Raw genomic sequence first — 27,523 nt, 5'->3', positions numbered from 1 at the left:
ATAGTGTAGGAAAGAAATTTTGCAATTATTCAGTAAGGTTTGAATTGAAAATTACCCTTTTTTCCCCACATAGTCATAAATTACTCCTTCATTGGGACAGAGAATTTAGTTACTAGTTAAAAGAGAAGCTGCTATTTAGAAATAAGTTCATGAGAGATAAAATTTCAACTTCATGAAGTATTACAGGGACTCCTACATGATCTCCAGCGGAAGGTAACATCCGCAGGCGTCTTTTCCAGAACAGAGATCCGCTAATTAGCATAATCCAAGGAGAGGCTGGGGAGTCTACTCTCTGATGCCCTACACTTTTGTTTCTTCTTTTGCAACACTTTGAACTTAACTTGTTGAACATTATTTATCTAGTAAATTATTTTTAAATTCCTTCTGGTACAAGGCAGGATCCATAGTAAGTAATTAAAAAATAAAGAGTAATCCATGCTTTCAGCATAGACCTTTGAACTAATCTTATCTCTGTATGAGAGAGATGCTGAATAAACTAACCAGTAATCACTTTCCACTTTACTTTTTAGGCCATCCATTCATATGTTAAGAATCAAATTGCATAAATTTTTTTTAAAGTTTCTGCCTTGAGAAAAATGGTCATTTCATAATTCTGCAAGTGGGAATGTAAAGTAATATAAACTTTCTGGAGGACAATTGAGAGATAAGGATCAAAGATTTTTTTTTAAAGAAATATAGAATGAGGATATCTATCTATGTATCTATATCTATATCTATATATATACATATATTGCTGTGTTATTTCCAAGAGTCTCATATTCCACAATATTAATGAAATTTTCTCCCCTGTAAAATCCCAAAAGGTAAGTTAGCAATTATAAGACTTCTCCTACATACCTACAGTATTAAATATAAAGAGTTCAAATATTTCTTTAAAACCAAGAAATTCAGTACCTCATGTGGCAGAGCTCTTGTTCCCACTCCACATTTTTAAGTTTTAACTGTGATTTTGCTTCTCTTGTTTTCAGCAGCTCTGTGTGTAGCCAGTTCACCTTATTTTCCATTTCTTTAATTTTTCCTCTAAGTAGTGCACAGTCAGATTCTTTAAGTTCTGTTGGTCTGAATGAATCAACTGGATCCTGAATTTTCAATAACCTATCAGAATCTGCATTAGGAAGAAAACAAAAATAGAAACAAAATATGTGAATAATTTTTGTGTATAAAAGACTGTGCATTTTCACATTCATTCATCCATACATTGAACAAATGGATATTGAGCATCTGTAACGTGGAAGACATTCTTCTAAGCTCTGCAGATATTAAAAGAATGACAAAGTAATATTATGAACATTATGCAAATAAATTTGACAATTCAGATGAAGTGGGTAAAACGCCTTGAAAGAGAGAAATTACAAAAGCTCAATTAAGAAAGAACAAATAAGCTAAAAAGCCCTCTATCTTAAAAACCAAAACAAAAGTCCTATTTAAAGACCTTACGACAAAGAAAATTCCAGTCCCAATGGTTACACTGGTGAATTCTACCAAATATTTTAGGAAAATTTAATACTAATTCTACACAAATTCTCCTCAAAAAACGAAAAGGAAGAAATATGTCCTCATTCTATAAAACTGACATTACCTTGAATCCAAAACCAGACAAAGATATATAACAAGAAAGAAAACTAATGTCATGAAAATGGAGGTAAAAATTCTAAACAAAACATTAGCGAATTAAATCCAACAATACAGGATAATTCATCGTGACCAAGTAGGGTGTATCCCAAGAATGCAGAGCTATTTTAACACGTAAAAATCAATATTATTCATCATATTAACAAACTAAAAAAGAGACCATATGATCATGTCAGTGGATAAAAAGAGGCACTTGCCAAACCTCAACATCTATTCCTGATAAAAACTTCCAGCAAACTAGGAACCAAGGGAACGTCTTCACTATGACAAAGATCTGTCCTAAGCCTACAATTGACACCATATGCAACGGTGAAAAACAGAATGCTTTTCCCAGAAGGTGAGGAACTGGACAGGAGTGGCTTCTCTTACTCCTTCTATTCAGCACTGTACTGGAGCCAGTGCATCAGGCAAAATGAAGAACCAAAAGGCATCTAGATGGGAAATGAAGAGGTAAAACTGTCCACTAATCAGCGGGGAATATGATTACATGATGCGAGTCAGCTAACGCCAATCTGTGGGCCGGGTTGCTTGCTTTGGTAAATAAAGTTTTACTGAAATACAGCCACGTCCATTAACTTGTGTACTGTCTATGGCTACTCTTGTTGCAATGGTGACAGAGCTGATTAGCTGTGACAGAGAATGTGTTTATTGGCTGCAAGTCTTAAATGTGAACTATCTTTAGTAAGACAGTAGTTTAAAGAAGAAAAAGCTTGACCACCTTTGGTTATGTAGAAAATCTGAGAGAATCCATAAAAAGGCTACTAGAACTAATAAATGGGTTCAGCCAGGTTGGAGGGCACAGAGCCAGTATACAGAAATAAACTGTATTTCTATCATCAGAAACTAAAATTTAAAATATATTATTTTAAAACAAATACATAAAAATACACTACTTATAACCTCACTGAAAAATAATACAGGTAAACTCATAAAAGACGGAAAGACCCAGACACTAAAAACTAAAATATTACTGAGAAAATCAAGGAAGACCTATATAAATGGAGAAATAAACTTTGTTCGGGGTTAAAAATTCCATATTGTTAAGAAGTCAATTCTTCCCAAATTAATCTACAGCTTCAACATAATCTACATCTATTTTCCAGGACACTAGCGGACTTTATTTTTTACACTGACAAGCTGATTCTAAAACTCGTGGAAAGAAGGGTAATAAAAGGAAACAAGATAAAGCTAGAGGACTGTGGCCTTTAACCATAGAACTGTGAGAAGCAGTAGCTGGATTTTAAGGGGGTAACAAAGACCTGAATTTTAGAAACTATCTAGAAATCATGGATGTGGTGTAGACCAAGGTTCCAGGAGGCGGACAGCACAGAAGAAAAGTCCTGAGGTGATTTCAGTATTCTTGGAGGGAAGTAGTGATAACCTGACCTTGGGTGAAGGCATAGGAGCAGCAGAGTCAACAGAAAGCACATGGAGTGGGAACGATCACAGACCCTGGCTAGCAGCGCACAACACGTCTGATTCTGCTTTAACACAAAGCAGGTTTCTGAGACGCAGCGGACTGTAATGTATCCGTGCTCCCTGGACAGTACTAGGTGTGCACACGTTACCACGAGATACTTAAAAAGGCTGTGTAGTCATACGGGGGTCCTACCTTTACTCTCCGGGCCAAGTTGTTCGATTAGCCTCAGGGTGTTCTTATAATCAGGGGAAAGCGACTCGCAATCCTCGGAAGCTGTCTCCGGTGCCAGAGTTAAGTCATCGAGGCCATCCACAGAATTCATCTGCTCTTTGACCTACAAATAAATAATGCTATTTCACAGTGTCTCCAACATAGTTACAAAATATGCTCAGTGTACAGAGGTGATAGATATCCATCTTTTTATGAGAGCAAAAACACACACTTCTCAAAAGAACTGATTTTTGTCAAAAGGCTAACTTTATAGGGTTTCTAAGTGATTTTTAAGTAAATGTCTCTACAACAAAGGAGGATTTTCTGTTTTTCCACTCTATCTTTTATAAATTTTTTTTACTACAGAAAAGTACTTTTATAATTAATATTTTACTATACCTGGTCCTTTTCAGTAGACGTTTTCTTTGAAAACCTGAAAAAAGAAAAAAGCAATTCATTTAAGCCAAATACTAAATATTGAAAATACAATAAATATGTACATCTATTATTTTTTATATAAAATCTTTGCATTGATAATTTTCAATAAAAGGGATTAAACGAAACAGTAACATTAAAGGAAAAAGAAAGTATATTATATTATTAACAAAGTACTAAATTTAGATCAAGCAGACAAGCAAAGAAAAAGGAAGAACATAACATTACTTGTATTATTTGATAGGAAAAAAATATACCAGGATTTTCTTGTTGTCTTTTTCAATAAAAGCTGGCTTTTATGGCAATAAGACCTATTTGGAAAGTATTACTTAACTCCTTATATGAAAGAAACCCTTTTCTAATAACCATGATACTAGCTTTTTTGAGGACTTAGTATGCAACTGCTATGCATTATTATCAGAACTTTACATGTCTTAAAGACATTTTAATCCTCACAACAATCCTGGGAGGTAGGTAATACATTAGGTACTTTACCCAGGAAGAAAATGAGGCACAGAAAGGCTAAGTCACTAGTCAAAGCCCCTATGTCTGCCCAGAATTCCAACCCAGGCAATCTGGCTTCAATACGTGCATTTCACAATATGCTAAGAAAGTAATATTTACTTTTAAGTATTTTTAACTAATGTAGTAAATGAATCTCTATTATTATTCTATGTCTAGGTATAATTATAAATAGTAATTTCTGGGACATATGTCCAGAAGGAACCCTACTTCAAAATGACACCTGCACCCCAATGTTCATAGCAGCACTATTTACAATAGCCAAGACATGGAGACAGCCTAAATGTTCATCAACAGAGGACTGGATAAAGAAGATGTGGTATATTTATGCAATAGAATACTATTCAGCCATTAAAACCGACAACATAACGCCATTTGTAGCAAATGGATGCTCCTAGAGAATGTCATTCTAAGTGAAGTAAGCCAGAAAGAGAAAGAAAAAAACCATATGAGATCACTCATATGTGGAATCTAAAAACAAAAACAAAACAAATACAAAACAGAAACAGACTTATAGACATAGAATACAAACTTGTGGTTGCCAAAGGGGCAGAGGATGGGAAGGGACAGACTGGGATTTCAAAATGTAAAATAGATAAACAAGATTATACTGTATAGCACAGGGAAATATAAGATCTTATGTTAGCTCACAGCAAAAAAAAAAAAGTGACAATGAATATATGTATGTTCATGTGTAATTGAAAAATTGTGCTCTACACTGGAATTTGACACATTGCAAAATGACTATGGCTCAGTAAAAAATGTTAAAATAACAATAATTTCTGAATCTTAACACCCATTTTTTAAAAATAAAAAGACTTTAGACCTAGGCAATACTGGAAATCTACTTTTAATAAAGATCTGCTTTTGCTAAAGATTAATCAGTGGGCATTCATTATCCATTCAGCTGTTTGTTCATGCATTTGACATGTCCTTATGGAGCATGATGGCTTTTTTAATTTAGAACTTAGTAATCCAAAAGTAATCATCTGTGATAGACTGTTAATAGTTTATTATTCTATTGTATATAAACAAAATTTTCTCCTTCTTCCTAGAATCTAAACAAATATTAAGTTACTATAATCTGATATTTTACAATAGCATACAAAACCACAGCCACTCATGATGATACTGTCAAGGACACTATAAAATCTAGATTCATCAACGAATGATTAAACCCTATTCAGTATGGCCTAAGTGTTTGTATAGTTATTATGAGTATACAATTTTTAAAAATCTATTGACAATGGTGTAACTTTAAAGTCATTATCTGCATATTCAATTGTGTAAGAATATTACGCTTCATAACTAATAAGCCCTTACAATAAAACTATACATGAATAGTTTACTACAATGTCTTAAAGATAACACAGTACAATCAATACACTTTCTAATATCAGAAATGCAAACAAGATGAAATTGAAAAACATGTCTATGGAATCATATCCAACGCCACACAGACATGCTCTACAAACTACCATGTCATCATTAAAAAAAGAAAGGGAACCCCCACGAGCCCCACGTTCCCCTTCAGTTATCGCCCAGTCCTCTCCTGCCTTCCCAGGGAATGTCCTCTGAGGGGCTGTTCACACTGACTCACTGCAGCCCGGCTTCCATGGGGACATATTATTGAAACTACTTCTGGTCAAAGGCACTTGTCCTCATCTTAGCCTTTCGGCAGTGTTCCTCCGACACAGTTGAGAATTCTCTTGCCTTGGCCTTTGCACCATATGCTGCTGTTCTATTTCCAGAGAAGGTAATCACTGCCAATATGTCTTCACCTAGAAATAAAGAATTTGTAGATTTTACCTGCCACAACCTTGATCTCCTTCACTTAAACTGCTGTTGTCATTCATGTGTAGGACACCAACAGCCAGTGAGGCAGTCTTCGCAAATACACATGAAGTCACAGATGCTTTTAATGTCCGTTTTCCACTTTCATTCTTCTTTACTTCCGTCATATACGAGCCAGAACAGCTACTGTAAAACAATCCATAAAAAAGCTAATTTTTAAAAAATAATTCTACTGATAAATTAAAAAACAATTTTTGTAAAATTTCAACTCTTACCCATCTTCAATCATTTATTAATTCACAAAATGGTTATCAAGTGCCAACCATATGCAAGGAAACAAATTCTTGCTTCAAAGACAGATACACAATTATGATACAATGTGATACACAAGAGCTGACATGTGGAAAGTAAAGTGAGCAGAAGGAAGGCTTTACAGAAGAGGGGAAATAAACAGGAGGTCATGAGCAAAAGAGACAGGAGGAAATTATTCTACTTAAGAGATTAGAATGTGAGCACAAAGATCAGGCACATGGCATTTAGGTGTGTCCTGGGAACCTGGAAGGAAGAGTACAAAATACATGGAAGCAAGTAGAGAGATGAGTCTGGGAAGAAATTCTGAACAATATCCAGGAAAATAATACTCACCTACTGTTGAACACTGATCTAGGCTTACCTATCAGAATTTCCCCTCTTCCTCTGCTGAGTTAATCCTTTGTAATAACTGCCATCACACATGGTTTCTGATCCTTTCAGTTCACTACTTTTGTTCCTGTTCTCTTCTACTTCAACCTTTAGTGAAATTAGTGAAAGTTTGATACAAAGGGTAATTATCACTTTATTCATTATAAAGGCTTTTTTTCATTCATTTTATCATTTGACTCAGAGTTTGCCCTGATTTCAATTGATTAAAATATTTTTGTGCTTATTTTATCATTTCAAGTCACTGAAATGTTTGTAAATTCTGCTTCTTTCTCTTTGAGGAAAAGAAACAATTTCCAAAATTTCAAAAAGGACTTTCTGTGTGTTGTGCTCTTACATCCACTCTTCCCCATGTGAATGGCAGAGACAAAGAAATAAAAAGACAAAGGCATAAAATTTGTCCTCTTCTGTCTTTACCACCTAGATTTTGCTTTAAACAGCCAGATTTAGAAGATGTCACACCTTGGTGCTTCAGTAAGAGAAAGGAAACATTCTTCTTTCTGTGCTAAAGCTATCCTTTCCCCACTACTTTTTATAATTCTTGTTTCATTTGGGTCCTGGGGTATCAAAAAAGTGGTGTTTAATAAAATATATAAACCCAAGTTTACTGAAAGGAGCAGAGTGAAACTGATGAATTGCCAGTAAGTGTGGAATTCTGCAAAAGGAATAATGCTTCCCAATTTCACATTCAATAACTATGATCATTTTATAGCTCGATGGCATAGGAGTAACAAATGATCTACTTTAGCCCCACTGTTTACTGATAATGGGAACACAACCAAGAAAGTTTAAGTGATTTGTCCAAATTCCCTAAAGCAGTATTCCCCAGCATTTTACGGTGTCAAAAGAGATCATACGGTTCTGTAACACTGAACCTAATAAGCTACCAAATAAATTAATCAAACTGATCAGATAAGTTAAAAGTGTGACTTTGGCAAAGTTGGGGGCAGAGTCATCTCCTTTTTCTATTAAAGGAGAATACCTTCAGATTTCTATCTTTAACACTCTTTGCACCTCACACAAAAGAACACACACATTTTAAAAATCTATTACTAGAAGTAAAAAAAAAGATCATTCAGTGCATCTCAAAACTGAAGTTTTCTCCTTTGGAGATAAATACTGAATTTTTTTTGCTGAGAGTTCGTACTACCTATATGACAAAATCATACACGTCAAAACTTACTACATTTTATTAAATAATACAATGTAAGTGTCTGACTCAACAGAAACACCCGAAAGTGGTGATTCAAGAATATGTGGGAGCACATGTATTTGTTCTTAAGAATATCTCAAAGTGGCCATGATGGAATTCTGAGTTTCAGTGATCAGTAAGACAGATAAGCCCGCACTCACTAAAGCACAATACACGGATCACTTTAGTGGGAGTGTGTGCTTATATCTCTTCTCTCAGTCACTGCTTTCTTCCCATTCTATGAAGTGCAACTTAAATTTAAGCCAATAGATTAAAACAAAAAAACAAACAAAACCCTTGAGATTATATTTCCTAAGCCATTTCTCTCGCCTTTATTCTGGCTCAGGTCACGTGGCACACAGCTGAATTACTTTCCCACTTCATACGAAAGACTGGCACAGAGACAGGTTGATTAAAGAACAAAACCCAGGAAAATACTTCCCTGAGTTCCTGTTATTTAGATGGCAGAAATAGTCTGTTTCTACACGATTACATATTTAGATGACACCGTTTTATACATAGGCTATTTTCATAAGTGGAAAATCAGATCAAATATGGATCAGAATGGAAGAGATTATTGATAAAGAGATAAAACAGAGTAGCAGCAAAGGAACCTCTACCTCTTTCTGAAGCTGAATTTTCTTTTTCCAAAGCCAGGAATTCTACTTGTAACATGCCTACCTCATTCTTAACCTTTGCTTATCTTGGCCTAAATCTTTTAGATATACTTTGGATGTTCTGTTACCATTTGATGGAGAAGAACTCACATTTCCTAATTCAGGATCCATGATTTTAGAGTTATTAGAACCGCAGTTATCTGCAAGCAATGGCTTCTGCAGCTGGTCTTGAATTGGTTTGGTTTTCTTATAAGTATTTGAAACAGCAAACATATTGTGATTTTTTATTTGAATTATGTGTTTCATCTCACTGGAGCGGGCAAGCCACAAACCAAAAAGGCTTTCAGTATCACTTACCTGAGGTGCATGTCCAATGTCTGATTTCCAGTGAGTATTTTGGTTCCTTGTCTGTATTCTTTTTGTAGCAAATTCTTGGTCTTCTTTCACTTTAAATGGAACTCGGTTCCTTACTTCATTTTCTCTATCATTATAAAAACTCCCCTCATTTTTGTTAAAAACATGTTCAGTGTCTGGTTTATCACTTCCATCTAACTTATTTTCATTTAAATAAAGTTTTGAAGATGACTGGCAACCATACTCTGTTGACTCAGACTTAGAATAAGATGGAAGAACATTTTCAAGACTGGGCTCTTTGTGTTCAGAGAATGCCTGGAATCCTACAGAGACAGAGGCTCCAGGTGCATCTTTTTCCTCACAATCAAATATATTATCTGTCACAGTGGAAAGTAGTTCCTTTAAATCACCATGTAGTTCAGAGTCATCACGTAGTGACTCTACCTTACGATGAAAAGTGATTTTACATTTTTCATCGATTTTACTGATTTTCTGATTTGACTTCTTTGTGATAAATTCTGAATTATTTTTCCAGTCCAATCTGCCTTGTTTGACCCACATGTCCTCATGTTTCTCCATACAAGAATGTTTTGAAGATACAGGTACGTCCTTTCTGTCATGTTCCATATTCATTTCTGGTTCTCTAGGCATTTTTTGCAGATGCACAAGTGAAAGATTAATCTGCTTGATTTGATCTTCAGATTTCTTTTCTTTCACAGTACACGCTTGTAAAACACATTTATCCTTAAGTAGTCAAGTATGGATAAAGAAAAATTAGAAAATAAATAAAATTTAACAAACCAATCTATGTTTGGCTACTCACAAACTAAGAAGTGAAACATAACTTGCCTTAGCCTTGAAATAGGAGAAAAACAAGAACACAGAAACCTAACTTTGTCACTGTTTGTTTGAACTAAACAATTCACACATGTTAAATCTAGCAAGAATTAGAGGAGATTAGATTTTTAACATTTCAAAGATTTCCTCACTAAAAAATATCTCACCTCTCATACCTTAAATAGTGAGCCCCTCCAGTGCACGTAAAGATTTTTTTTAAAGGACTAATAACTGGAGAATAAGCAAACTGCAAATTATTAGGAGCCAAAATCAATTAACATCAATCAGAAAGAGGAACAAATTCCTGAATTTTAATGCAAACGATATGATAGTGATCTATCTCAATATGTATTCTCTGCATCCACCGAGCTATATTGTACTCTAACATTCACTAGTGAGAGTGAATAAAAGAATTTTTAATAATACTTGCCAATTTCCTACCCTGAAATGAAATAAGTTAGAAAGTTTTTGTTTGTTCCCTAACAGCAAAGGTCCAATCCTGGAAGGTCTGATTCTCTTACTAGGCAGTTGGGTTGACTCTATGACCCCTATTCTCTCCCTGACTGTAGATTCTGAAATCGATTACACAGAGATCACAAGACAGAAGAACTCTTTCATCTTGGCATTAATGACTTGCAATTTGAAACTGCGAATTTTGGACCACTAAGAATGACTGTTCCTTACATGAAACTAACTCGGTGGCCATCACTGCTATATTATTTACAATTTCAACTGCTTAATCACATGATTTAATATTTGATATCACCTTCTTTATCATGTGACGATGTTATAAAAATGGAAGATGTAAACAATACTCAGGAAGGTTTTTTGCCTCAATTTCAAGGATAAAGTTTAACTATAAATTATTATAGATCCTAACAATACTTTAAGTTTTGTAATTAGATAAAATGCTATTAAAAACTAAATATTAAGTAATTATTTATTGACTCTAAAAGTCTAGTTTGAAAGGCAATTTCTTTTGAACTGTGTTATTAAAGCACAGAAAACAGTATTAAACATAAAATTTAAATTTATGTTTTTACATACCTGTGAGTGGTTATTTTCACTTCCATCAAGTCTTTCTTGCTCTTCCTCAGATGTCCTTTCTAAGTCTAGGTCTGCTGAAAAATGAATATGCTTAGTTAAAATTCACTACTTAGAACAGCTACATAAAAGGCATCATCTTTATAAAAACATAAAACACATTTCATCAATTGACAGTTTAAATTAAGCTTAATCTTTAGCTGGATATTTACTTCTTTAAGAAATATTTCTAATTATTTAAAACTTCAACAAATATTTGGGAAATACTAGATGTTACCAGATTAAAGGCATACAAACATCTCAAAGTTTCACTCACAAACTGATTCACCAGACATGAACAAAACAAAGAAAAATAAAACAAAATTTAAAAATACAGTAGAAATATACAAAGTCACGATAGACTCTATTCTCTACCTCCTAACAGTACCTTTTTAACAACATACCAAGCTTCAAGAGCAATGTTATTCATGGTTTCCAAGATTACTGTTACTTTTTATGCTTTTATCTTTCCTTAATCTGAAACGTTTCCCTCTATTGTTCTGACAAGTTCCTTTTCCTCTTTGAAGACTCAGCCTGCTCTGTGAAGTCCTCCTTGATTACAGCTGTCTTTCTGCAGAGACACAGGGATCTCTTTCCTTGGAGTTACCTTGGTACTTCACAGGTTTTTCTAGTGTGTCTTCACCAGCTGAACTGTTAATTATTTCTTTACATGTCTATCCTCTTTGCTCCTCTGCTGCAGAGGACAAACTCTTAAAAGTATCTTTGTATAGACAGTATTTATTAGAAAAACTTTTGCTTGTCGTCACTACTATAGGAGGTAACTGAGAATCTTTTGTAAATATGACATTAATTCTAAAGAAAGAAAAGATAAAACTATAGGAGCAAAAAAATATTGTATGACTTAGTACTACAGCTCTGATTATATCACTGATTAAGGCACTAAATTAATTGGTATGTAAAGTAGAACACATATTAGATGTGGTTAATCAACAGACTGGGTATCCTAGAAGAATTAGAATTGATATTCCATATATTATTTTTAAGTGACAAAGCACTCCTTAAAAACCAGTATCCTTTTCGACCTATCAATCCATTAAAAATAATAAAACAAGCTGATATACCATGTGGACACAGTTAAGAAGGAGGTCCTGTGTAGCAAATTCCCAATGTCTGCCACTACTGCTGGGAAAGCCACTTCTAAAATACAGAAAGGCAGAGAATATACTAGAAATATTTTGGTAATTTAGTTGCAGAGGTGCTTTTTCAGTTACACTGAATGTAAGCTATAACAAACATTTATAAATTCAGAGCTAGATAAAAACAAAGCTAAGAAACCTATTTTCAGAAGGGAATCATTGGATGTCCACCTAGGTTTCCCAACTAGTCACAAAGCTCTAGCCATCACACTCCTACCCGCTCTCAGGACTGTGCTAAATACTAGTCTGAACGAACTTACTTTCTCCTAATTCTCTTTGCTATTTAATATGCTGCTTTGGTCAGATGATGAATGTAAATGTCATGCCAAAAGGTACTGTCTGGTTGTAGGTTGCATAAAAGGAGTAAACACAAAGGAGATCCTGCCACAAAATGATTTCTGCAAAGACAAAGTGTGGTGAAGCCACGCACAGGTAGACTATGGCTAGCTCTCTATGCTGCTTTATTACCTTCTTTACTGCTGCTTTTCTCTGGCAGCTGTGATTCACACAGGCCACGGAGCGCTGCATTTTCTGACAGAGACACAGCTCCAATACTCATCCCGTCTTTATCTACTAGGGCCATCTGCCTCAGTTCTGTGGGTGCTGACTGGTTTGTGGTCACTGATTGCGATACCAACGGACATTTATCAACTTTCAAATGCTCGGCTCTTTGACCAGCCTCATTATTGAGGCTAAAACTAGTAGAATCCCCGTCTGAAGGATCTGAAAACAAAGTTTCCACTTATTAAAATGTGAGTAACAATACAAACTTGACTAACTTGTATGAATTCTCTTCCCAGAGCAGCAGCCCCACGTCCTCCTCTCCCCCCAAATGCACTGCTCCTTCCCAGCTGGTTGTACTTTACATATCATTGCTGTTCACATAGGGAACCACTGTCTCTATTTTTTCTACTTTTAGTTTCCTAGTATTACTTATTTGGATTCACTCATCACTCTCTATAAAACAGTCTATATTCCATAAGAGCTTTATGAATAATTATGATTCTTCAACATATGAATTTTTTCATTAACAAAATGTATGTCTAAACCAGCCATTTACCAGACGTTTAAATATGCATGACAGTATTTTGTCCTAGAGACATGGGCTGGCTTTAAGAAAACTTTTACTGAATGGTACTACTTACTTTACAATGAGAGTCTTTCCTCAATGTACCAATATCTTCAGAATTCCTATCTTAAGCCTTGGATAAACATCATAAATTTATATAAGAAAGGATAGCCTTGAGTGACTAATTTTTTCCATATAAAAATAGGGTAAGTCTAGGTTCAAACTAGATCCAAAGAGTAGAGTGCCACGAGACAGGAAATATATAACAAAAGTGTTTTCCTTTTTTTAAAAGAATTAAGTTGTCAGATTTAAACTTTTAGAGACAAGTTAAAGAAAAAAAGGCAAGAAATGTAGAAGTGAACTTTAAAGCCCACTTCATCACAAGGGCCCCTTTATCATTTCACATCCATGAACCCTGTTTAAAACAGCAGTTCTCAAGTGCCATCTGAGAAGCCCTGAAGCCCCAAGTTCCCTCCATCTAGGGAGTCCAGGAGGTCAAAACTAATTTCACAATAATAATGCTATTTTCATTCTCATTCTCTGTTAAGTGTGCAGTGGTTTCCAGATACATGACATGTGATAGCATCATAGCTCTAATGGCTAATGGAATGTTTGTGTGTGCTTGTTTTTTAAATCTTTCAGTTTTATTTTCTAATATACTAAACATCAATAGATACAACCCACTTAAAATTTCTTCAGAATTCTCAATAATTTTTAATAGTATAAAAAATATCCTAAACCCCAAGACTTTTAGGATTATTGTTTTAAAAGATCATGTCTACCAAATACTAAGGTAGGACTAATAACTTCCATCATTTTTAATAATCAAAGACACCACACACACACACACACACTCTCTTTCTCTTAATCAAAACATCCAGTTGGCTTAAGATCTTTGAGCTAGGGAAATAGCTCAGTGGTAGAGCACATGCTTAGCATGCACAAGGTTCTGGGTTCAATCCCTAGGACCTCCATTAATAAATAAATATAGAAATAAATATCATTAATGTGATAGCACTAGATGAAATAATTAAAAGTGAAATATGACTGACATGTTAGCAAGTGAAGCTTTACCCTACATAAAGGTCAGAATTCAATTAAGCATTTTAAAACTGGAAAAATCTTAGAACCTAATAATCAATCTCTCAGAATCCCCGAGAAGTATAGGGACTCCAAACTGAGCACTTTAGTGTCTCCCAACATCAATAGAAACATCCGAGTCAAAGCTGACATTTTTAAACTCTTTCTTATGCTTATATATATTTTTCAAACATGGATACCAATAATAACATCTGCCTTAATTATGTCATCTTTCAATTAAATTTGAAAAAATAAAAGGAATTAGGAATAAGAAGACTGCACTTCATTTCAGAGTTAAATTTGTATTGCAAAATTTACCTGATTTGAATCTGTGTAAATTCTTCATTTCTCCTGTTTTTTTAGGAACAGAATCTTTCACTCCAACTGCAGGCTGAATGGTTTTTGAAACAAACCAATTAGTAGTGTACATTTGATACAATCTGTAGTAATAATTCAAGGGGGGAGGGTCTAGCTCAGTGGTAGAGTGACTGCTTAGCAGTGCATGAGGTCCTAAGCTAAATTCCCAGTACCCTCATTAAAAAAAAAAATTCAAGATAAAAGTATAAAAGTTTTTACCTTCAGGTGAGGATATTTTTCAGTAGAATCTAAAAGCCAAAAGGGACACATAATCAATTATATGTAAATATGAAAGCCAACTATCCAGTCATGCAGTTAGTACTGAGTGCAATCCTCATGCTTGCTTTGGAAATTAGGTTCACATTAGGTTATTAGGTTTCGGTGTTTTGTTTTTCAGGGGCAGTTAGGACAGCAACAAGACAGAAATATGAATCCATTATAGATACTGAATAAAGAGCAGGAATATAGGTTTAACAAAACATGCAGTTAAGATTTCAAAAATACAATTATGTTTCAAATGACTTTATAAAATAGAAACGTGCACATATACAAATGTGGACTTGCTGCCCGAGGAGGAGAAAAGCGATCTCCAATCAGAGGAACAAGTCACGGCTCCAAGAAGACAAATGTGAAAGCTGACGGTAAAATGCAACAGCACATCTTTCATGCGACTGACACCATTAGACTACAAGTATTTATCATGCTCTTCAATTTGTCCTGTAATTTAGGAAGTCCAGTTGTGATGGCAGTTCATTTGAATGTGCAATTCACTTCTCGTCAGAGAAAGTGTTATGAATTGATCAGCTTGGATACACACTTGTAGAATAATCGTTCATAAAAATATTCATTTTTTCCCATACCCATGTGGGCTATTGGTATGCCTACATTTCTTGGATCCTCTAGCCATCAAAGTTTCTTGATCCACTCATGCAAGAAAGAATGTATACTGAGTTTTCAATATTGAAATCTGGTGATCAAAAAAAAATTTCATTGCCACAGAATTATTAGACGTTAAGTCTTTTTTATTTCAAAACCTGTGTAGTATTCGCTAAAAATAACAACTTTAGCATTTATGGAATGAATCCTATTAACTTCTTTTATTTCCAAAATTGGTTTGGTAAATCAGGCTAATGTTTAAAAGGATTTTTGTGATACAAATATCTTATCAAAAAATTAGGTATCATTAAAATAAAAAACAACAGAGCCAATGCTTCATATTCAAAATTAACCTCACTTGAATAACCAATACCAATACAACATGTATCTTTGAAGCCTGATAGGAGGAGTGGCTGTGGTTTACCCCAGTTCTAGGCCCCCTCCTGATTCCAGTATTCTCTGGAGTGGCAACGATCTAACCTGGCTTCAGTGCAAATATACTGACGCCATCGAAAAGGAGTTCTCTCAAGTTTCCCCCTCAATTCCAAAATCACCTACCTGCGGCCTTTTTCCCCTCCTTCCTTCCTTTCACTTTCCTCTTCAAAGGTACCTCTAGATCTGTGGTCTTAATTCTCCCCCTTCTCTATTCTTTGGACGGATGATGCCCACCACTTCTTTTCCCTCTCTGCTCAGCAGCAATATCTTACATCTCTAATTTCTACTTCAACTCTTTGCCTCGCTCTGGCTACGAACGTGCTCAGAAAGAAAAACAAAATCATGCTTTTCCTTGATGCTGTTGTGTCTAATTCCCCAGTGGCTCTTCTTCCAGATTCCCCTAAACACAAGTCTACCTTCTGAGCGTGATCTGAAGACCAGTAACAAGGGCTTCACCTGAGAGCTTGTTAGAAATGCAGACCCACTGCTCAGAATGTGCACTTTTCACTGGGTCCCCAGGTGACTGAGTAAAATGTGAGAAAGTCTGGTCTATACCGAGTCTGCTTCTACAGCACTCGGACTTAACTGATCCTTCTGAAATCCAGCCACACGCGTCTCACTGTAACACTTCCCCAAAAGCTGCATCAGGAATTGCAGACTTTTTAGTGGACTCTTTACCACACTCCAGCTCCCCTGCCCTCTTCCTCTTTCCCACTCTTTTCTGTTGGCCTATAAGACACCATCCTATAAGGCAGCAACACGCTGCATGATACGAAGATCCAGACATTGGCAGCTGACCACACACGCCTGTGCTCACCCACGGCAGGCACACGAAGCTCTGCGTGATCAGGTACCGCAGTCCTCGCTGCCTTCCTAACGGTCAGGGGACAGGGGAGTGGAACATTCTGCTGTTTCCCGGACAAGCTTTGGTGCTGGAAGCAGCTTACTTCATACCCATCTCATTTCAAACAATCCTCTTCCTTCTTCTAAAGAACTATTCTACATTCATTACCACCTCCTGCCAGGGACCCCCCCTCCTTTTCCTTCATTTACTCCCCTCCTCTCTACCTCTCTCATTCTTCGCTCCCTCCTTCCCTCCTCCTGATTTCCTCACTGTCCTCAGGTCACAGCATCTTGAAAGAAAGCTACCAACTGAGCTCCTTAAACAGCATTCTAGTTTAATCTGTTGCTGACACCTGGTAAGATACACAACTTACTTCCTTTCTTCCTTTTTCTCTCACTATAAGTTCAACAGGTGATTTTCTTTGGCTGAGAGAATAGAGCCAAATCCATGTTTTAAATCAACATTCTGTCAAATGACTTTTTTTATAAAATACAGTGCTTACTTTCTATTTGTCCATTTAATGTATTTTTTTCTCCTAGACCTGCAGCTCCAGATAAATGATCAACATGGTTCGGTAGTTGAATCTCAGACGTACTCTGTTAAAATTAATATTAATAATGAGTTGCATAAAGATTTCCTGGTCCCTTTCTAAGAAAATATGTTTCCTATCATTATTTTTTAATTTCCTACTTTAAAAGCAATTAGAACTTTAAAAGCAATTAGATTTAAAAACAAAATAAGCATATCCTGGAAACCCAAACATTTAAATAGAAAATTTCATATACACTCTCTAGATCAAGTCTACCTTTTATCTCCAGTTGGCTTTTGACTCTGTAAACTGAGCATGGAAAGCCAGAGCAAATATTTTCATAGACAAAATACTGACCTACGTGCAGATTTCAACAAAGAATTAAATTCAAAACACCTAATTCCATTTTGCATTCATCGACAAAAGAAGAGGACATTTAAAAAAATGCATATTTTTATATGTATAACTAAATTGCCTTGCAGTACACTTGAAACTAACATTATAAACTACACTTCAATAAAAAGTAAAATTGAAAATATACATATTTAAATATATTCTTTAATAAGTATACGTGCTATAAATTTAAAATGTTTCTTAGGACAGATACTGTTTTTAATACTAAAATAACATTCTTGGCATGAAAAGAAGCCTTGGAGTCTGTCATGTTGAGTATCAACAGAACACTGTGGAAACTGCTACATTTCAGTAAACAAAGGCTTAGCGGAATCTATTATTTGATAAAACTTTTATTGATAGGAAAAATAGTTGAATAAAGTACCAAAGTAGAAAGAAAAACATTTATGTTTAAATTTACAGCAGAGAAATTTTAAATGTAGCTATGTAGCTCTTCAAAAAAGTACCATAAGCTTTACCTTAGGGAAGAATAAGAACACTGTTTAGTGACCACCCGCATGTGCCAGACCCTTATGATGCACATTCTCTTCTCTACACACAACAATAATAAAAGTGATTCTAAGGACGGTTACACACTTGCTGCTTCCTGGCCACTCCAAGATGCTGGAGCACCGTGATGAGCAGATGGGACCCGCTGTTCTCTCTGTCTGGAACAACCCTCCCCTGGACCTTCGTGTGACTGGCTCCTTCCTGTCGGTCACCTGGCAGCTTTGGTCACACTCAGCTCTTTTCTACCTAAATTCCACCCTTACTCCACCCCTGTCCTAACTACAAACTCCCCCACTGTTGTCTAACCTAATGTTCTCCACGTTCCTTATGTGAAGGACTTACTGTCCCTGATAAAGTGTTGCTGCTTACTTGTTCTTCTGTTCCTGCCACTACAGCCTAACCCCTCAACTACTACATTCGGTGTCTAACTGCCTTGGTGCTAGTTGGTGTTCAGCAACAGGAATTTATTTAAGGTCAAAACATCTAAAGTCCCCAGAAGGCGTCAAGTACCAAAGCACTACATACCTATCAGAGATGTCCAGTAATAGTTTACTGGCACTTAACATACCCCAAATGAGAACTCCCCATGCCCGCTCTTTCCCATTTTATTGTCCTTCAGATTTTAAAAAAGTGTCCTCAACACTTCAGTAGGCCACTAGTGGCCTCTGTGATCATTCTGTCTTACATTTCTATAGCACCCTTTACAGTTGACAATGTGCTTCACATTTGTTGCCACAGTTTTCTTTATGACACATAACCTGAGAGCTAGGTATCAGTACCATGTTTTTGAACAAGGTCACTGACATTCAAACAAATCAGACAAGTGTTTCCAAGATCCCACAGTGGGTCAGAACCAGGATGCTATGTCTGCTGACTTCAAGTACAGTGCTGTGCCACCAGGCAGGAGCTGCCGGGATCCAAGGGCTCAGGCTCTTCTTACCTCTTTCCACGGCTATCACCTTGGAATAGGTCATCACTACCCTGTATTTAGCTTTCTTCAAGTTTGGTCGCCATAAAGGTACTCAGTGCACGCTATTTTCCCTACCCAAAATGGGCTGTCCTCATTAAAACATCACTAAACCAAACTGCTGGTATTTTAAACCCACATACTTATTACTATTCCCCATGCTTTTGCTTCTCCTGAAATGTTCTTTGCAGATCTAATTGACAATCCAAATATAATAATACTTTCAAATCACAAGCACTGTCTTTTCAAGGTAAAAGTGGTTTTTGTGTGTGTGGGTTTTTTCTTTTTTTAGTACAACCTGTTTCTCTCTGAATCTAAGAGTTTTACATATTCATTTATAACAAAGAAACATCTGGTCACAGGCTGACCAAGAATTATTTTTAGTTTTTAGAAAATGTAACTTCAGAACCCAAACTGATTCCCTATGACTTCTAAGCCTTGGTTTTTGCACTACATACACCAGTTTCATTAGGTGAGTCTGAAAAATTAACAGAAGTGCACTCTGCAGTGGTATGACATGTAGCACGGAATGACTTTACTAAGTGTGGGTTAAAATGAGGAAAAAATTTTGCTGGGCAAATGTAAAAGTGAGAAAGTGAAGTCAAAACATCCCTCCATTTATGTTTTAACATGACTAGTCAAGTACAAACTTAAGGCAAGAAAAAAAGGAAAATGTAAGTATAACAAGGCATGTGGAGAAATATATATATTTCAGCATTTATATATAATAGATCGGTGATGTATCAGTATTGTCAGGGATATACTATGAATGAAAGCCTCTGTTTTACCTTTTTATTATATATATAAAAATATATAAATTATATATGCAAGCATATACATTATTCTTCAGCAAGTTTTATAAAAACATCAAAATATATGATACATAAAACAAAGGCCTTTGTTCATTGTATATCCCAATACTGACCTGTATTACTCTACAACCATTTGTTTGTAAATACCACTATAAGTAAGAGTTACATTTTGTCACTAGAAGTCACTCAATTGAACATGGTCGTCTCACTACCTGAACGTTGTAAATTATTACTAGAGAGAGAGAAAAATAGATTTTAGAAAGTTCCTAACACATCAACTTTCCAGCTAGAGAAAGAACAGGGAATCAGGATTCTAAGGATAATATATAGCTTGAAAAGATATATTGAATGGAACATGAGAGGGGGCTAAAAAGAAGGTTAAAAAGTTTTCATCTCAAATTCTAAGCTCACAATTGGTAGATACTGAAAAACAAACTAACTTATTCCTATTCATCATATACTTCTTATCTATTTCCTTGGCATTTATGATATATTCCCTCTCATAACAACTGAACTTTTACAACCTAAACAAAGGGAATAGAAATTTAAGTCATATTTTTAGAATTCAAATAGATTTCATTATGACATAGTATGCACATTATATTACCTGTACCATCAAATGGATTTCATTATGATAGAGTGTGCATGTTATATAACCTGCAGCATGGTGCAGAATTCCATGTCTCCTCATGCATTCACATTCAAAAAATACTAAAATGCTTCTTACATTTAAGACCTTATTCTAGGTGCTCCAGGAAATGCACAATTATGTTCCCTAATCTCTAGCAGTGTATACTGATGCAGGGGTAATATAATGAGTATGTAAATAACTATACTACAAAGTATCTGAAACTTGAAATTTTAAAATGGGACACGAGGACTAGACATACTTTTTTAAACTATAATACAAAAGAATTCTGAAGTAGGTTTTATCATATGGTTGTTATTAAGAGTCTACTTTGAGAGCTGGTTGTTATTTCAGGGAAAACATGTATTCTTCAATTAGATGAAGAGTTTTGAATATACTCTTAATGGGATAATTTAGAAAACACAGAGGAATGTATAATACGGATTTTGAGAAACAGAGTTTTAATTTCTAAATTTCTATAATTTCAACTATTATTTTAGTCTGAAGGCAGAACCAGAGATAGAAATAAAGTAAAACAAACAAAAAAACCAAAAACCTCTTTCCTCACAACTCTCTGATACCAAAATAAAAAGCGTCCAAGGGAAAAAAAAAGACACATGCTACGCAGTTTTGGAACTGAAGGGCCCCAGGAAGAGTCCATGATTATCACAGTAAGTAACTGTGTGCACTGAAGATGTCACTGAGGCACGAGTATTATACAAGTGCCGTCAGTGTGGTTTAAAAGTCAAAGAACACTTATCCTTGGCCAAGTTTCACACTTCCTCTGTTGTGGGAAATCTTTTCACAGTACAATTTTCCTGTCACTATATATCTTCTAGTCCATTTTGCTTCAGCCTCATCCTCAGTATTTACCAAAGTAAAAAAACAAAAAAAACAAAACAACCTGTCATATTTTTATAAAGTGGTTTACTCTAACTTTCTAACACAAACATAAAACAATGATAGGCAGACCACTGCTAAATTTTAAGAGTAAATACTACACAAAACTAAATTCAGAGCAGAAAAATTAATTTCACAAGAGAACACTTTACCTTGGGAGCAAGGTCTAAGTCCTCATCTGATGGAGGCCTTGAATCATCAATATCATGTTTGGGTGAAACTCTTTGGAGCAAAAACACACATCAAAAATGAGTGAGTTCATTTCTTTAAACAAACAGGTCACAAAAGTCTATGCTGAGGGATAAGAAAGCAGATTTGGGAGCCTGGCTGCCTGATGGTCAAGTCACAGGTCAACTACTTGCTAACCATGGAATCATGGGTCAACTAGTCAACCTCCTTAAGCTACAGTTGCCTAATTAACAGTAAGCTATAACAGCACAGCTACTCTGCAAAGCTGTTGTGGTGACTGTACGAGGTAACTAATGTCAAGTACATAACACGGTGTCTAACCCAGAGTAGGACACTCAACAAGCCTTGTTTCTTTTCTCTGTGTTCCCTTAGTCAACATGTAATTTTTAAAAATCCATAAAATCCTACCTGATGACAGAGATATCTTCATTACTCGGTGAAACCTCAACCACTAAATCCACTATTAAAGAAAAAAAGTAAAATAGACTTCATATCAGCAATAGAAAAATACAGAATATTGAAAGTATAAGGCCAATGTTCTGTTAACAAGCATTCCCTTGGGACCACAGCTGGAGACTACACACTTGAGTGAATACTGAGTATACTCCTGGTAGATAATTAATGCATAAAAATCACTTCCCCTCCTTTATATCAAAAAAAAAAAAAAGGGTGTTTATCCAAATTTGGTATCTTGAAGTGAACTGCTGTTTACAAGGGCCAAAATCCCAACCAAACTTTACAAGACTCACAAAAGAATGATATTCATTAGTAGAATCAGTACCATAAACTGAAAATGTCAAGCTCACACAGCGTGGTGTTTCCGGACGATACCCATGGGACTAACCCACCCTGCCATTTGGCTTTGTCAGCCTCATGTTATCGGGGCATGGTCATCCCTATTCGCTCACATATGGTCTAGGGCTGCCTTCACACTGCAATGGCAGACATGAGTAGATGTGACAGACACCACATGGCCTAAAATATTGACTCTCTGGCCCTTTATACAAAAAGCTTGTGCATCTCTGTTTTATGTCATAACCAGGAAACTCTAAGGCTCAAATCGAATCTTCTTACTCTTCTGCTCAACATTCTTCAGTGAATCCATGCAGCTGCCATTGCTGGTTCCCAACTCAACCATTTCTTCATCGTCCTTGCCGGACAACTGCAACTTTTCTTGGATGTTTTCTGCCCCAGTATGCGAAGAAGGTAAACTCTCCTTAGCTGCAAAAAGAGAAATGATTATTCTGCAGTCATCACAGTAACTACATCTCCTTCCCCCATGGCTGCTTTAGGAATGAGCATGCAATGTAGCCCAGCCAATAAGATGCTAGGGGAATTCTACCGGAAGCGTCTCTGTTTTCTTCCTCATTAACAGGAAACATGCAGAGAGAAGCAGCCCTCCTCGCCTGCAGATACTGTCACGTGAGAATATGATGCTTGGAGCTGCTGCCAATCAGCAGACCAGGAAAGGCGACATCAAACACCAGCAGCCTCACAGCTGAAGGAGGGACAGCATCTGGGATCCTGATGACATCACCGAACTGTCTAACCAATCCTGACTCCTGTTGCTGTAGCCACTGTTACTTAGAGCTCCTATTATTATTTGCAGCTAAAAGCATTCTGACAGATTTCCCAAGGTCTATAGCAGACCTCCTCCTTTCTATAGTACTAGAAAGGCTTTCAGAAGCGTGCCTGAGCTAGGTAGTCACCTCATTCCCAACCATTCCTACAGCATCCTTCCTGCACCAAAACGAAACTCATAGATCTTGCAAAGTTCACTGGCACATCTTAGCCTCTGCACCGCTGTCCTTTCTGCCAAATGTAATCTTCAAAGATGTTCCGCTCACCAAACACTGCCCTTCTGCCTCCTTCCCTGGCAAATTTCTACTCGCTCTGCATGGCTTACCTGACATCCTACCCACTTTGAAAAACTTCTTTCCTCACCATGGACTTAAAGTATTTGGCACATATTAAATACCAATAAAAATATATATAAAGACAGTTACAAAGTCCTCGAGGGCTCTGGGACACAGTAAGCATAGAATAAACTAAAGCAAATCATAAAAATGGTGATGACAGTAACAAGCTCCTGGAGGCCAGGAACTGTGCTTTTGACCTGTTTGCATTCTGTAACGTCAGAGTGCTGCTTAGTACCTAAACGACACTTGAGAGTCATCTGTTAAGTGGATGAATTAACAGATAAGAATGTTTTCTTTGAAAATCCTGTTTAAAAAAGATACAGACATTAACCAGGGACAACTCTGTTGTGTTATGAGCACCTTGAAGACCAAAACTCTGTCTATTCCATCTTAGTATTTCCTACAACAGAAGTTCTTTCTTGATACAGGTCTACCAAGTTAAAGGTGCCCTCATACAGTTCAGACTGAACAGCACGCTAGGGGTCACGTCTAGGCAACACAGTCTTTTTCTTTTTTATGTGAAGTACTTCTGTGCTTTTACTACAATTTGTTGAGTCCTGAGTTGTGCTATTTGAGTATTTATTATGACAATCCTTTAACTAACAGCAAAAGAAAATCTTGTTCCAACAAAATATAGTTTCACGACAAGTATCCCCAAAAAAAGAAGAAAACATCTGACTCTCATGAAGGCAACATATCTCATTCTTTTTGCACTTCTGAGGCATGCAATCAGTAAGAGAGAGACCTTGTTGGTGTAATGATGTGAAAAGTAACCAGTGCTTCTCAACAAGGCACTGCTTTCCTGACTTCTGCACTATCACTAGGTATCTTTAAAAAACAATCTCTTATTAGTATGCTACACACTGGTTCAGCTGTGCAGTTCTAATTGTTGGCCATTTGTTTACAGCACCAGGAAGGTATTGCTGAGCTCCCAGTTTTAAAGACAATAACTTTTTAGTGAGACTACTCATTATGCAATAACTAGCATTCATTTACCCGATGTAATCCATTTGCTGTAAAAATTAAAAGACCCAGTTCTGTAACAAGGCCAACTTGTTATAATGTTAGAGGAAATGTACAACAAAGTTAAAACCCTGTTTTTCTTATTTACACAAATATATAATATCGGATTTCAGGGGCCATGATTAAATAAATGAATTTCTTTCCAGACAATATTGTCTCAGATTTTAAATTACCTACAATTAACTTAAGTAATTCTGAATACTAGACCATTAAGAAAAAATTAATGAAAAAAATAAAAACACACATGAAATTTATACACTGGCATTTTTCACTGCTCTTTCATTATCAAAATTTCCTCAATCTTACTTCCTTATCTATGGTGGGCCCAACAAGAGTAACTTATTACCAGAACTCTGTCCTAGGTCGCTATTTTGAGGGGGAGTATTTGGTATCTTTTCTTCTCTGTAGTCGACAATCTGCTGGTAAAGGCTATGTATAAAAAATGGGATAAATATTACTACTTGAATACTAATGTGAAAAATAATTACCAAGTATATTAAATTCTTAGATTATTTCAGACAATATCAGAGATAATATCAAAACTTCAACTGTCCCATATACTTCAAATTTGTACAATCTACACTTTTAAATTTAGGATGTATGATTAAAAAAGAAAAAAAGGTGAAGTAGTCATGAACTGAGGGCAATACAGCTCAGTAAGTTAACTAGAGTGAGCCTGACATATGGAAATTATCTCAAACTCAGAAGTCCCAGCTCTATAACAGCTATTTGTTCCTGGACAAGGTGCTTCTCTTCAGCTCAAAGTCTTCCTTTATAAAACTGGGATCTTACTGTCTTGTTAGGCAGTTAGTTATTAATACTCATAAGAGTATTACAAAGATTTAATGAGATAATGTATCCCCCAGATGCTCAGAGAAATAGTGGAAGAATGGAATAATCTGTTCTTGAACTTTAATGCTGGAACTATTTGAGAATCCCAAATAAAACCCAATGTGTGTTTTTTTCATAAGTGTAACACTTAAATGTGGCAGTTTTCAGAAAATGTTACAAATTATGGTGATTAGCTGTTCTTTGAGGTTTATAATTCAGGGTACCTCAGCTACTATATAACTTGTAGCTAAACTCATTTATAAATATATGACCTCATACAAGCATACGTATGAGAACTAAACAAGCTGTCACGCTGAAGTTTACGTGTCGATCACCACGAAGACCGCGCAAACTGGATCAGCACAGGCATCCCGGGAGCAGAGGTCAATCATGACCCGACTGCAGGACCAGTTTCTTTTTCTTCTTTTAAAACTTTATTAAAGGTCTTTAGAGAGCAACATCCAGACCCCAGACTCAGCTGCCAAGGAGATCCTGTTAAAACTAGTTTTAGTACCAATGCTGCAGCAACAGAATCAAGGGAAACAAGAGAACGATTAGAATGCCCTCACCCTGCCCCAATGCCTTGTGGGAGAGGATTGTCACTGTGGCCTTAGGGAATCCCTTAGGTTCTTGAAAAATTCAAGAGGAAGATTATAGAAGAAAGCCCCCAAAGGAAAATACAGGATTTTCTGCTCTACTAAACATTTCAAGACCCAAATAACTAGTTAGAAAAATCAAATCTGTGACATTATTTGGATCCCATGCATAGGGGTTACACTGGAATGAAATGGAGACCAGTAAGACCCTAAGGATAAAGGTCTTACAAACTCTGAGATAAAGAACCCTGTGCCCACTGCTCCATCTCACTAGTCTGGCCTTTTGCTGGTTTCCAGCTGATGATGCGGAGTGTCTCACTGCCATCCCCAAAGTGCCTGCTCCCAACTAGGAACTCTCACCTGTCATGTAACAAGCAACAGGTCATTTTCAACCTCAGTTTAGAGACAACTGGCATTTTAATGTAAACACTTACTGTTTAAAACCATTACGACAAGCATATCTTTCAGCAGACCATCCTTGAAAATCTAGAGAACAGGCATTAACATGCTTCTGAAGAAGCAGCTTGACTATGTCTGGTGAGTCATGAAATACAGCAAGCATGAGCGCTGATCTAAAATAAAAGAGACAACTTCACCCTTAGGAACTTAGCGTAACTTAAACAGTTAATTTGGTCTAGTTTACCAAGTTAATATCCTGCCCACCGCTGGAGAACTGACCACTTACATGCTCGAGGGCTCATCTTGGCAAATTACCTCCAAGGCCAAAATGGAGGGACAAAAAAGAAGCCTCCTGTCCTACTTGGGTAGCACACAGTAGAAGTTGCTAATTTAAAGTCCTCTGATGGACAAGAAAGGATACTGAGGTCACTTATCTGAAGTAGGTAAAGATTTAAATAAAGGATTCCCCATTTCTTCCCTAGTCTGAAATATAATACTTTAAAATCAGCTAGAGATCAGGTAAGGAGAAGCTGTTTGCAGGCTGAAAACAGTAATATGAATAAAAATGGCAACAAAAATAGTCACGGCTGTAGTTAATCACGCTAAGAAGCATGTGCCCGGCACTAACCTGAATAGTCTACATATGGTCTTTCTTAGGCACAACCCCCCTTGAAGGATGTACTACGACCCTCCTTTACATGTCAGGAAACATATTTGTTGATAGTAAGTCATGTACCCCAGGTAACACACCTGACCAGCAGGAGAGCTGGGAATTCAACCTCGTCTGACTCTAAAGCCCAGCTCTTTCCTGTTTATCATCCACCAAGGACTTGTCTTCTTTAAAGAGAATGTTTATTCAATAATTAAAGCTATTTTTCTTCCTTCTACCATTATCAATTGAAAATAAAAACATCAAACTGTACTAGAAATGAAAAAGGATAAAAACTGATGAGCCCACAGTATCTGGTCATAGTTACTCTCTTAGTGATACTCACTTAGTGATAACCTAATAACATCAATATCCTTCAAAGAAAGTAATTTAAAGCAGAGTCATCCAAAAGGCAAAACAAACTCCTCTGTTTAATATGCATCTTTTAAGAAAAAAATTTACACCAAGTAGAGGTTAAAAAAGTTATAAAAGAATGAAGAAATTCAACACTGTCTCATAAGGTAAATTAAAATTAGAGTCCATA

General features: G+C 36.1%; 1 protein-coding gene across 8 annotated transcripts in view; it reads right to left on the bottom strand.

The window, feature by feature from the left end:
- LOC105078871 (coiled-coil domain-containing protein 144A) overlaps positions 1-27,523 on the bottom strand; it is a 58,676-nt gene that overhangs the window by 19,674 nt on the left and 11,479 nt on the right. For 3 of the 8 annotated variants that reach the window (XM_074341426.1, XM_074341427.1, XM_074341424.1), the window contains 16 exons: positions 26,366-26,503; positions 24,851-24,933; positions 22,637-22,783; positions 21,971-22,022; positions 21,526-21,595; positions 17,137-17,230; positions 14,699-14,727; positions 14,441-14,513; positions 12,442-12,696; positions 10,781-10,854; positions 8,900-9,640; positions 6,708-6,823; positions 6,050-6,220; positions 3,683-3,716; positions 3,266-3,407; positions 916-1,126 (listed from right to left, as the gene is read on the bottom strand). In XM_074341426.1, the coding sequence (XP_074197527.1) occupies positions 916-1,126; positions 3,266-3,407; positions 3,683-3,716; positions 6,050-6,220; positions 6,708-6,823; positions 8,900-9,640; positions 10,781-10,854; positions 12,442-12,696; positions 14,441-14,513; positions 14,699-14,727; positions 17,137-17,230; positions 21,526-21,595; positions 21,971-22,022; positions 22,637-22,783; positions 24,851-24,933; positions 26,366-26,503 (2,430 nt within the window). Of the gene's footprint in view, positions 1-915; positions 1,127-3,265; positions 3,408-3,682; positions 3,717-6,049; positions 6,221-6,707; positions 6,824-8,899; positions 9,641-10,780; positions 10,855-12,441; positions 12,697-14,440; positions 14,514-14,698; positions 14,728-17,136; positions 17,231-21,525; positions 21,596-21,970; positions 22,023-22,636; positions 22,784-22,904; positions 26,504-27,523 lie in introns of those variants that run through there. The other 5 variants (XM_074341425.1, XM_074341429.1, XM_074341430.1 and 2 more) reach the window with 5 other exon arrangements.

The sequence above is a fragment of the Camelus bactrianus genome, chromosome 15, assembly GCF_048773025.1.
Source record: "Camelus bactrianus isolate YW-2024 breed Bactrian camel chromosome 15, ASM4877302v1, whole genome shotgun sequence".
NCBI classification, from domain to species: domain Eukaryota; kingdom Metazoa; phylum Chordata; class Mammalia; order Artiodactyla; family Camelidae; genus Camelus; species Camelus bactrianus.
Note: the sequence above shows the minus strand (reverse complement) of the source record. Positions and strands in the feature narration are given on the sequence as shown.